General features: G+C 42.6%; 1 protein-coding gene across 2 annotated transcripts in view; it reads left to right on the top strand.

Annotated features, from left to right (window-relative positions):
• LOC148015238 (large ribosomal subunit protein eL20z-like) overlaps positions 1 to 12,660 on the top strand; it is a 46,482-nt gene extending 33,822 nt beyond the window's left edge. The window contains exons 5-6 of one of the 2 annotated variants that reach the window (XM_087665440.1): positions 12,113 to 12,169; positions 12,248 to 12,660. In XM_087665440.1, the coding sequence (XP_087521566.1) occupies positions 12,113 to 12,166 (54 nt within the window). In that variant the 3' untranslated portion in view covers positions 12,167 to 12,169; positions 12,248 to 12,660. The remainder of the gene's footprint in view (positions 1 to 12,112; positions 12,170 to 12,247) is intronic. The other variant, XM_087665439.1, reaches the window with a different exon arrangement.
• The last annotated feature ends 499 nt before the right edge of the window (positions 12,661 to 13,159 follow it).

Below are 13,159 nucleotides of genomic sequence, written 5' to 3'. Positions count from 1 at the left end.
GGAAGATATGGTCTGTGATGTCCCATCGCAGGATGCTAGTCATCCACCCAAAGCTCTGGATAAAGGTAAACAACAGGTTTCGGTTTCGGCCTCCCATGGCTCCGACTGGGTTGAAGTACGTGCAAAAAAAGGTAACAGGGTGATTGCTGGTATGGAGAATTCTGTGCCTTCTGCGCCACAAGATTCCATGCGTACTTATATGCGCAGGAAAGAAATGTTGCCGTCAGAGCACTCTCCTCCTGCGATGGCTTCCTCTGCCCCCCGTCCGCAGCCCCCTCGGAGAGGGTATTCGGATCGTCCAAAGGGTCCACCAGCTAAGCTGACTTTTGATACCCGAGGCAATGTCATTACCCCGTGGGATCGTAGTTATCCCCGCTCCATTCCCAAGCCAGCAGATCTGCCGTCTACCTCCAAATCTGGTCCGCAGAACTCTTTTGCCGTGTTGGCTGATTTCTTGGATGAGGGAGTCCTGGATATTCTCGCGGACAAGGTCAAAGCACGGCAAGCCGTGCCTCGTACCTGATTTTCTTTTACAACAACCATGAAAGTAGCCACTTGGAATGTGCGAGGAATCTGTTCTCGCCATAAGCAACATGCCATGTGGATTGTATTGCATGAGAATCAGTGGGATGTCTTGTGTGTTGTTGAACACAAGAGTCACGGTGAAGCTGGAAAAGTTGTAGACTGTCATGGCTTTCGTCTGTTCTATGCAGGGACACAGGCCATGCGTTATTCTGGTGTGCTCATGATTGTACACGAAAAATATCAACCTCTTCTTATTAAAAATGATGTGCATGGGCGCTTTGTGGTGATTGAAATTTTACTAGATGGAGAAATCTTATGGTTACTTGGTCTCTATGCACCGAATGATCCTTTATCGCGCCGGGAGCTTTGGCATACTTTGCAAACTTCTTTGTCACTTGGCAGACGGGGCCTCTTCATGGGCGATTTCAATATGTGTGTTGATTCTTCGCAGTCCACTTCGGAGCATTCGGTGATGGACGCGCCGGAAAGCCGTAGGTGGCATGAGTTGGCTCTTGCTGTTCTTAAGCAAGATCTCTGGTCCTGGCTGAACCCCTCCTCTACAGGGTTTACTTTCCATTCCGCTCAGTATGCAACAACTTGGTCGCGGCTGGACCGCATATACATCATGCAGAATGATGATTTCCTCCCTGAGATGCTTGAAATGAAAGTCTTGCAGCAATATGCATTGTCGGACCATTTTCCTCTGCAGCTTGAGATGCTCGCACACCCCATTGCACCTTTCAAGCGATTTCTGGACCGGCTCCCTTTGCGTTTTAACTCCTCTTATTTGAAGCATGCAATCTTTCAGGGTTATATGCAGCAATTGATTGATAGATTCTTACTGGACTTCCCTTCTCAGGGCACTGCCTCCTTTGAAAGATTGCTCGCTAATGTGCAGCGGGTTGCTCGCCAGTATGGAATCCATCATGCCTCTCTTTGTCGACAGCGTCGGCAAGCCGCCCAGGACTTGCTGGCTTTGGTCCGTTCTCTGCTGATGGATACTCCAGATGATGCTTTCTTACTAGCACTGGCAATGCGTGTGGCTCATCTTATTCAAGAATTTCAGTTGAAATCGTATCAGCAGGCCAAACTGCAGCATCTGACGGAGACTCTGCAAGACAATGCGTGTCAGACTCATAAATTCTTTCAAGCCCTCCATGCCTCTCCTGCTCGAGAGAATATGACTAGACTTCTGGATGCAGACGGGCAACTGGTCATTGATCCGCAGACTATTGTGCATATGTGCAGGGATTATTTCATTGATCTTCTTGGTTCCACTTCGCCACCTTCAGCCCAAACTACTCAGGCCCGTTCAGTCTTTTATGACCTGGTTCGTAATCAGGTTCCGCAAGACATGCAAGCCACTATGGAGTCAGATATTTGTGAGGCAGAGGTTGTAGATGTTTTGTTACACTTACCCAAGGATAAAAGTCCTGGTTGGGATGGTCTCACCAATGAGTTCTTTGAGGTTTTTGCTACCCAATTGGCGAAACCATTAACGGCTTTGTTTCAGCAGGTGTGGGAAACGAGGATTATGCCCTCCTCATGGAAAGAAGGACTTATTAAATTGCTTCCGAAGATTCCTTCGCCGTCTATGTTGAAACATTGGCGCCCAATTTCTTTAATGGGGTCTATGTACAAAATCTTTTCCAAAGTAATGGCGAATCGGCTCCACAAGCATCTCCTTGCCATTGTGCATCCACTTCAATATGGGTTTATTAAGGGCCGAAACATTCTGCACAATGTGTTAAATGCGCAACTGGCGATTGATTATGCACGACATTCTAATCAGGAGGTCGTACTGATTCAATTGGGCCTGGAAAAGGCTTTCGACTATCTGGACTGGTCTTTTGTTGCAAAGCTTATGTCTACTATGGGCTTTGGTGATCGGATGTCGCGACTGATCTACATCATTAGTGCAGCGGCGTCTTCGCGAGTCATGTTGAATGGAGGCGTTACCGAGCCATTTGCCCTTGCCCGGTCTGTCCGACAGGGGTGTCCATTGAGCCCCCTCTTCTTTGCCCTTGCGACCCATCCGGTTCTTTCGCTGTTATCTCATATGGCCGCTTCCACTCAGTTGGCTGGATTGTCGCTTCCTTCTGGACAACATTTCATTAGTCAATCCTTGGCTGATGACAGTTTTATGATTCTACGGGCGGATAAGGATAACATTCGCAAAGCATTGGATGTTTGGGATCTCTTTGGTCAAGCTTCCGACCTTCGCATCAATGCGCTGAAATCAGCCATTCTCAGCTGCACGGAGTCGGATTTGCAGTCATTGAATTGGCAGGGGATCGTTGTGCCTCGTGGTTCCATTGTCAGACATCTTGGCTACCTCTTGGGTGTTGATGTTCCACCAAAGCAGCTTCTTCAGTGGACTTCTCAGAAACTGGTAGCTAAGTTCCTGTATTGGAAGTCTCAGGCTTGGCCATTCCATGTTCGCCTCAAAGTAGCCCAGACAATTATGTTGCCGATGCTCACATATTTCTTGCCCTTGCTGCCCTGGACTACTACTACTCTGAATGCTCTGGCTCAGTTTATTCGTTTCATGTTATGGAAGAAAGATTCCTTGCATGCAAGCATTTCCTGGATTTCTTGGTCGCATGCGTGCACCCCCAAACGCATGGGTGGAGGAGCTATTTTGGATGTCCAAACTCACATGCTGGCCCTTCGTTGGTCTCTTTTCCGTGCTATGTGCTCAGATCATCATCCCTGGGTCGTGATAGCCCATTATTTCCTGGAGGAGCAGGGGCTTCGGCATGGCAATATCCAAATCCAGAGTTCGTGGTGGCATGTCCTTAATGCCGATTCCCGATTCGCCTGTTCCTCTTCATCCTTGCTTACCCATTTGGCATGTTCTTGGAAACTGGTCCTCCGGAAGGCTCAGTGGCATCCAGCGGAGGATCGCATGGTTGCTAATTCGTTTCAACTAGAATTGCTGGCAGTCTCGCGGATACTTTCATGGGAAGGAAAACAAGAGCTTCGACCACAATTCAACCGTATGGCACGTTTGGGCTTAACTTCAGTCACGGATGCCACCCTTGCCAGTCGCAATGTGCTAATATCATTTCGTACAGCCAGGAGAATCTTCAGGATTCCTCCTGGATACAGGCATTTATGGGAACAGCTTCTGATGGTGCTCCAGAGTAGACAACCCTTTCCCGCCCTTGCTTCGGATCGTCCTTGGCAGGATTGGGACTTTGAAGGCCGGCTGAGTTTAGATAAAGCTTCCGCAAACCAGGTCTATCATCTCCTGATTAAAGATCATCACTGGCTGGTCACTAAAGCTAATGCGCTATGGGGATTGCGTAAATCCCGGTCATGGTGGAGGGCAACTGTGATGGAAGGGTGGCTGAACAAGACACCCTTCAAATATAAGGTTTTTCTTTGGAGGGTGATGATTGGGGGTCTTCCACTTGCTTCTGCTCTTTCCAAGCGACGAATATCCAATGGCAATTGTTTCTTTTGCACCACCAGTGTCGAATCTGCCCGTCACTGCTTTATTTCTTGCCCTATCGCTAAGAAAATATGATCGTTCTTGTCAGCTGTTTGGAGAGCAGTGGTTGGTTTCTCGTTAAGGCCCTTTGATTGGGTCTTTGTGCAGCCCAAATACCCAACACCCGCACAGCCACATATGAAACTAGTGTTTCACTTTCTTCGCTATTGGGGCTGCTAGCACAACTGGACCATTCGGAATGCTTTCCTTTTTGATTCCGCCTCTAATGTTCAGCGGCATATTGTTCGGCTTAAGGGGCTCTTGTATTGGCAGATCGATCTTCTTCAGCATTCTGACTTACTTTCCCCGGAGGACTTGCATCCCTGGCATATGGCAATTTCCTCTATATCTTTGCCATGACCTTGTAACTCGTAGAACTAGAACTGTTTCACATAATGGCTTAGTGCCATCATGTATCTTGTAATCAAGTACACTTGTACTTTTTTTCGTAATTAATACAATTACCCTTTACGAAAAAAAAAAGAGAGAGAGCATGCTGGGAATGTGCTGCGTGCTCGTAAGATCTCTGTTGGGCAATGTATACTGTGTACCACATGTGATGAGACAGTGCTTCATCTTTTTGTCTCTTGCCTTGTTGAAAGATAGATTTGGAGTTTTGTTTTTCGTGTGTGGTCCTCGTTGACTCAGCACCGGATTGTTTGTGGATTATGGGGAAGATGATCTCCATGACCTCTTTGAGTTCAGATTATTCGTGCCTTTTCCATTTCTTTAGATGGACATCCTTGTGGTATATTTGGCATACTCGGAATGTCTTCATTTTTGTTTCAGTATCTGGCATTCATGTTCATGTGGTCCGAATTCGGGGTTTAGTATTGTGGCAAATCACTTCTATGGTGTTTGCTGATCTGGTTCCTCTTGACATTGTTGCTCCTTGACTAGATACTGTTTGCTCCACACCAGCTGTACTTTTAGTGTGACATTTTGGTGTTGAGGCTGTGTAGACTTCATGTATGTTATTTCAATGCTGACCTGATGGTCTGATGTAAATATTTACTACTTAATTCAATTATCTCCACGAAAAAAAAAAGAGAGAGCATGCTATTGGTCCAATTTTTTTAGTGAAATCAGCCATTGGAGGCAGGGAACAACAGATAGGAGCCATTTTGCAGCAGGCGACAGCAGATTGAGAATCATCTGGAGCGTGCAACAACATTCAATAGTAGGCAATAGCATCCTAGATGCTCCAAGCAGTAGGCAATTGTTGGGTGTAAAGCCCCTTCGGGTGTAAACTCCCTCGTGTATAAACTTACGGGTGTGAACATACCCTTTACTTGTACCCTAATATATAAATACATTTTTATTCGTTGTGTACCGTGCAACACACTGGTACACTCTAACATGATTCTCCAAGATCTTTGCCTTATCTTTGCTCACTCTGAGCTCGCATTCTGGTAAGCACTCAAAGTGCAACAAACTGGTATCAGAGTTGATTGGTTCACGCAAGGCAAGCAGATAGGAGACTGAGGCTGCGCATGGTAGGGACTGCTCGCGACATGAGGCAGATAGTTGACGGGGTTGAGCGAGGACCAGCGGGCAACCATTTTAGGTCACACATTGTGGGGCTGCACGGACTAGACGGGCAGGTCAACGGCCCCTATTTTCTTTAAAAATAAAAAAGTACAGTTCATTTTATTTCCCCTCTTCCAGGTGTTCACGTGAGCAAGCACAGAATACGAATCTGTGCACATCTATCCCTTAAAATTTGGGGCTTTTCCTAGATTTGGTGCCAGACACAAGTTTCAGTGATTCCTGATCTACAAATTGTAGACATTGAGTGCACAGGTCTCGGAAATTTTGGGAATTTTCAGATGCAAGTAAAATTTTTGCTTGATTGAGCCGATCTCTTGGAAATTTGTGCACTCTTGGACCCCAAAATCTGGGGCTTTTGCAGAATTTGTGAAATTTCTGCAACATTTTCCCACACTTGATGTTCGGGATGATGTACTGATGCAATCGGTTCAGATTTGTTAGTAAAATTTTGGAGGGTTTGCTGAAATTTTAGAATTTTGGAAAAAATGATGTTTGAAATGTACATTGGGAACATTGTTGATGCAATCTTGGTGCTGTAAGCAGATTCATTCCCACTTATGAAACATTGAAGAAATTGCAGAGCAAATCATAGAGAATCTTGGCTTCTCTTGTGTATCAGAAGTACTTGGTCACACAAGCAGTAGTACATACGTTGGGTAGCTTCCATTGAGTTGATGTATTGCTGAACAGTCATTTTGCAGCAGTCTTAATGATCATTTGCAGATCTGGGATTATTGCAAATGTACTTTTGGTGATACTGTTGAAGTGGGAGTCACCTGGCAGTCATGTATGCTTTGAGTATATGCTAAAATTTCAGTTATACTATTGAATGTCATTAGTCCCACTGCTGTACATGTACTTGGACTAAACCTTGCACTCATTATCTGAAAATTTGGGCTGATATTGACCAAACATTCAGCTCATTGTTTGCTGTTGTAATTTGCAGTATTTTTCTTGGATATATTTCTGAAAAATGACTGCAAATGCTTCAAGCAGCAGTGACACTAAATCCCTTCTTGAAATAAAGAGATTTGATGGCATTGGTTTTGACTTGTGGAAGGACAGAATGCAAGGCATTTTGTTTCCAAAAGATTGTGATGATGCTCATTTAGAAGTCAAGCTTGCAGCTATGATAGATGAGGATTGGGCTAGACTCAATAAGAAGCCATTGCATATATTAAAATGGTTGTATCTGATGATGTACTTACGGACATTAAGTATCTTGATATAGCTTAAGCCATACGGAAAAAGTTGATGGATACTTATGAAAATACAACTCCAGTAAATCAAGTTCACCTTATGCACAAGCTTGTAAACATGGAGTTGGATGAGTCTAAGCCTGCATCGGAGCATCTGAGTACTTTCACAGGGATTTTGATCCAATTATAGGACTTTGGTTTGTAGCTCTTTAATGATAAATTGAAGGCCATTTTCTTGTTGATGAATCAGTTGGGCAGATTGATGCAAGAGGGTATTTTACTACCTTTGGTGGTGGATCTTGGAAGGTCCACAAGGGCTCTATGCTGATTGTTAAAGGCAGGAAAAAGGAGACTTTGTACTATTTGCATTGTAAACCATTACTTGGCAAGTTCTTGGTTGTGGCTGAAGTTCATTCATAGATGGAACTTTGGCACAAAAGACTTGGTCATATGAGCCAGAAAGGCTTTCAAGTTCTCTTCTTTTCAGGGAGATTTGATGTAAAAGGGCTTTGGACTTACTTTTGTAATGATTGCATATATGGAAAACATGTGAAGTCTCCTTATTACTTTGGTGTTGTTAAGAAGTCCAATGCCCTTGACTTAGTACATTTAGATGTGTGTACTATGCCTGTTAAATCACATGGGGGTGCACGATACTTTGTCACTTTTATTGGTGATTTCAGTAGAAAGTCATGGGTGTATGTACTAAAGAGCAAAAAGGAAGTGTTTGATGCTTTTAAAAGGTTTCATGCCTTTGTTACCACACAGAAAGGGCTTAAGTGAAAAGCTATAAGAACAAATAATATAGGGGAGTATATCTCTAATAAATTCAAAAGATTTTGTGAGATGCATGGCATTAAGAGGGAGTTGACAACCCCTTACAACCCTGCATCAAATGGCGTGGCTGAAAGATATAATTGCACACATTGTGAGAGAGTCAGATACATGTTGTCCACAGCTAATCTCTGGGAACAGTTTTGGGGAGAGGCTCTTAAAACTGCAGTTCATGTGTGCAATCGCTCTCCTAATCATGCGTTGAAAATGACATTCTTGTGAAGAGGTTTGGTCTGGAAAACCTGCTTCATATGACCATTTGCGTGTCTTTGGTTGTGATGCTTTTGTGCATATTCTTGTAAATCAAAGGACTAAACTAGACATGAAATCCATCAAGGGCATCTTCATGGGATATGGAGACGAGGGAGAGATGGGCTATAGAGTTTGGCTTCCTTAGGATAGGAAGATGGTATGCAGCCGAGATGTGCCATTCAGTAACCATTAGCTGAAGATACTGTCCCTTTGCTGAAAATGAGCAGCAACCTATCGTGCTACAACCAGAAGACAATGGACAGCAAATTGATGCACATGATGGAATAGGACAGCAAGAAGAACATGTTGAAAACAAGTTACAGCAGCAAGAAAATGCTGAAAATCAGCCACTAGTTGATAGTGTGCACATACTTGAGGATGTAGGCCCATTGCCAATCAACATGGATCATTGGGTAAGAAGGTTTATAGGAGTCATGTGAAAACAAGAAAAAGTGGGAGCTTGCTATGCAGGAAGAGACGAAATCTCCATATGCGAATAATACATGGGAGCTTGTATCTTTACCCAAGGATAGGAAGGCTATTCCTAATAAATGGGTTTATAAGGTGAAATGTATTGATGGGAAGCCCAAATACAAGGCACGCCTGGTTGCTAAGGGCTATACACAGAAGGAAGGCATAGATTTCCAAGAGGTTTTCTCACCGGTTGTGAAGATGACTACTCTCCGTGTTTTGTTTGTTCTCATTGCATCCTTGGATTTAGAGTTGGATTAGATGGATGTGAAGATAGCTTTTCTTCATGGTGACTTGGATGAAGAGCAATACATGAAACAACCCGAAGGTTTTGTTATTTCAGGGAAAGAGCATTTAGTCTGTAAGCTGAAATGCAGCTTATATGGGCTGAAACAGGCTCCTAGACAATGGTATAAAAAATTTGATACCTTTATGCTCAGCCATGGATTCAAACGTAGTCATGCAGATCACTGCTTATACACTAAAAAAGCTGATGATGGAAGCCTTGTTGTGCTGGTTTTATATGTGGATGACATGTTGATTGCTGGAAAGCATAAGAGTACTTTACATACACTTAAAATGCAATTGAGTTCAGCCTTCTCAATGAAAGATTTGGGATGAGCTGAACACATTTTGGGCATGCGCATTAAAAGAGATAGAGGATAGCACTTGTTGTTTCTCTCACAAGACAAGTACATTAGTAAAGTACTTGACAAATTTAATATGGTTGATGCTAATGCGATGAAAGGTATACCTTATGCATCAGCTTGTGGTTCTTTGATGTATGCCATGGTTGCAACTCGTTGAGACATTGCCCATGCAGTGGGAGTTGTTAGTAGATTCATGTCTAACCTTGGCAAACCACATTGGGAAGCAGTGAAATGTATCTTTAGATACTTAAAAGGTACACAAGACAAATGTATGTACTATGGAAACGGTACACTAGAGCTGCAGGGGTTTTGTGATTCGGACATGGCAGGAGATCTTGACACTAAAAAGTCTACCGGTGGGTATGTATTTACTTTGGCTGGTGGAGCTATATCTTGGTGTTCAAGGTTGCAGAAAATTGTAGCACTGAGTACTACAGAGGCTGAATATATTTCAGCCACGGAGGTTTCCAAGGAAGCTATTTGGCTTGGCCGTTTGGTCAAGGATTTTGGTCTTTCTTCCCGTACTCTAGTGCTTAGCCAGAGTGCAATATGTCTGGCTAAAAATGCATTGTTTCATGCCCATACCAAACACATAGATGTTCGGTATCATTTCATTCGACAGGTCTTGGATGATGGCCTTGTCACATTGACTAAGGTCAAAACCCAAGATAACCCTGCCGATGTTCTCACTAAAAGTCTTGCAAAGGCTCAACATGAGTATTGCATTCGACTAGTGGGAGTTGGATAGTTTACAAGCACCACTTTGGGCCTTTAAGTGGGAGGTTGTTGGGTGTAAACTCTCTTGTGTATAAACCTACGGGTGTGAACACACCCTTTACTTGTACCCTAACATATAAATACATTTTTATTCTTTGTGTACCGTGCAACACACTGGTACACTCTAATATGATTCTCTAAGATCTCTGCTCTATCTTTCCTCACTCTGAGCTCGCATTCTGGTCAACACTCAAGTGCAACAACAATTGCATTTAATGCTGATCAGGGCAAGCTACATGCAGATTTAGGAGACTTTGAAATCTCTCTCTTTGGCATTCTCTCACCTTCTCCAGTCAATTTTCAAAGATCTCAGCATTTCCCAACCATTCGAAGCAGATCTTAGCTAGATTTTGGTGGACAGCAAGGGGGATTTTTCTGTAAACCCTAAATTTTTGCGGAAATTAGGGTTTAGCAGCCACCTTGGGACCTGTGCCATCAGTCTAAGGCATTGTATACTGAAATCAACCCCTGAAATTTGTGGAATTGTTAGGGATTTTAAATGCCAACCCATCCATTGTGAATTTGGGGCAGCATTTGGTCAATTGGGGTTCCATTAGGGCAAGTCCTCAGTGAAATTCAAGGGGCAATTGACCCGAATTGTTTGTTGTTTGGTTGTGGAATCTTAGCTTGTACCCAAATCCATTAGCCAATAAAGTTAAAGAAATACCGAAAGGGGTGCCGGTTTTGGGGTCAATAGGGTGTCTACTGTCCAAGGTTATTAATGTAAAGTGTGCATTCTAGTTTATGCTTATTTATTGATTGCTGTATGTAAGTGTTTAATCAGGTATCACCACCCTACCTGAAAAGGAAGGCTGGTTGCACGATGTCCCTCTGTCAAGATTTGTAATGACAGATTTCTCTTAGATGCCACAAAACACAGCTACTAAAAACACAAGATCCAATAATAGCTCTCGCGGATGCTCACACCAGCTCCTAGACCACACAATCATGCTAAGGACAGCATTGCCATGCCTGGAATTGCATTACCATGCTTAGGACAACCATTTCCATGCACAGAACCGCCATTGCCAGGCTTGTAGATCAGATTGCCAGCTTCAAGATGGCATCGGCAGCCCTAGAATAGCCATGATCAGTACTGCCAGGTCTAAAATGATTAGGGTTGGCTACAATTTGCATTGATAATGTCCATGTGTGGTGAAAAGCTGGCTTTTTTTTTTGCTTTCCTATATTTCTCTTTCTTTTCTTGAGGTTTGCCTACTTTTCAGTGAGGTAATTAAGCTTATCAGTAAAATTTAGTTTTTGGCCATTAAGTTATTAAATGTAAAATTCATGACCCAAAACTTTGGCGCGCACACAAATTTATTATATCAAATGAAACTTTCAAACTAAGGTTCATTAAATTAAAATAATGCAATGTGCACACAGACTTGTACATCAATCAATCCATTGTATATTCATAGAACCTTAGCAACCAATGGTCCTGCCCATGTTGAGGACAACTCACGCAATGTCTTGGACCCCCCAAAGAGCCAGAGATAAATTAGGTACCCATGGCAGACTAGGTGCAACAAAGCACATAAGTTCATGCATTGGACTGCTAGTAAACTGTGGCAAAATGCAGTAAACGTGGAGGATGATGATGAACAGTTGAAATTTCGGCATGTCGCTGCAGACTTAGTGCACTGATGGCAAATCCTGGACTAGCTAAATGCTGGTCAAAATGCAGCCTATCAGGCCACAAATAGGAGTTCAGATCAGCAACAAAAATGCCTTGAGACTTTATGAAAAGTAACAAAATGCAGCTGATCAGGCCATGAAAAGGAGTTCAGATCAGCAACAAAAGGCCACAGACTTTATCACTAACGGACAAGGTCTTAAGTCCCATGGCAGCTGTTACAATGTTCAGTGCAAAGATGTTTACCTAGCAGTTATAACCATAATTGCCTGGTGTAAACAGATTTATGAAAACAACCAATATGCCAAGACCAATCAGCTTTTATGCACTAATATCAAATGATGACTGCATGATGAAGACACCAACTTCTTGCCAACAAGCATTTCTAGAGAAATGGAAACATAGGAAGTGTTCTAGAAAACTCGAGGACAAACAGTTCTCTATTCTAACTTCACGGGATGCGAGTCTTACCATTCATTAACATCATTGTTAATGTGCTCTGCTAGGATTTTAGGCTTCATATCTCATTACACTTTCTAGGCTGTGTGTGTTTGTGTGTGGGTGCTCACATAGCTTAATATGAACGAGTGCTGTGATCTTAAGCACTCTGCATACCTGTACATCACTTCTATAAACTCCGCTAGTTTGTAGCTAATACTTGAATTTGCCTCACTTAATTATTTGCGACTTATTCTAACAGCTGGTCTGTGACTGTATACAGGCTATTCTCTCGCTGATTGCAGCTATTGTGGGTGGAACAACAGCAGCTTCTTGAGCTGTGAGCTTTCACAGAGATCTATGATGTCTTTGCATAGTTTGACTTATTTTAATGTGGTTAACTCGTAGCTACATACAGATTATTCTCTTTTATTGCAGGGTGTTTGGAAGAAGCAACTGCTCCAAACTCGAGCAGTCTAAGAAGAAGATTGAACGGCTGAGGGTGTACTTGATGGGATACACCTTTTATGTCCATGTGATATTCCATTGTCTATAATTCCTTAGAAAGTTTTCATGTACATGAATGAGATCAACTCTTTCAAGGACGGCACTTCCTTGTCTTGTGATGGTGATATCTTGGTCTTTTGGCATGTGGTATTGTATTGTGAGAAGCAAAACAATCATGTCTACTCTTTAATGGGAACATATTTGAAGGGATGTCATTGTGTTACGCAAAACAATTTAAACTCGACTGCTGTAGAGTTAAGTTTGGAGAACAAGTTGAGACTCCATTGGATCAAGCATTGTTCAAGCTTTCTTGTTGTCTTAAAATTTTCAAGCTTTAAGTGCATGGACTAAAGTGCAATATTTATACTTCCAAGCAGATAATGGGCAACTGTCTAAGAGTCATTATTGAGATTTTTGATGCCTACTATGCATGCATAGGGGATCATGCTTACAAGGGTAGAACGAGATTAGATCTTGTAGAGCAAGTTTTTTGTTTTTTGTTTTTGTTTTTGTTTTTTTTTGTTTCCCCTGCGATACACACATTTCGAACCAAAACCCCTTACAAGGATGGGGTCACTTAACTCCATTATCCTTCCCATCATTTGAGAGTAACATTGAACATTCTAAGTACAAATGCTAGTGAAAGTTGCAAATTTAAAGTTTACAAGATAGTTTGTTGTAATAAATAGCATGAAGCTAATTATTTTTATGCATTTCAAAGTATTTGCTGATATATTTTATGACAAAACGTGCAAGGGACTCCATGTTTACTTACAAACTCTATTTGTTCCTTTATGATGGTTACCATCGAATCAAATTGATG

This window comes from Lygodium microphyllum, chromosome 24 (genome assembly GCF_053477565.2).
Source record: "Lygodium microphyllum isolate KBCC chromosome 24, Lygodium_microphyllum_v1.1.10, whole genome shotgun sequence".
NCBI classification, from domain to species: Eukaryota; Viridiplantae; Streptophyta; class Polypodiopsida; order Schizaeales; family Lygodiaceae; genus Lygodium; species Lygodium microphyllum.
This window is presented reverse-complemented; position numbering and strand designations above follow the sequence as displayed.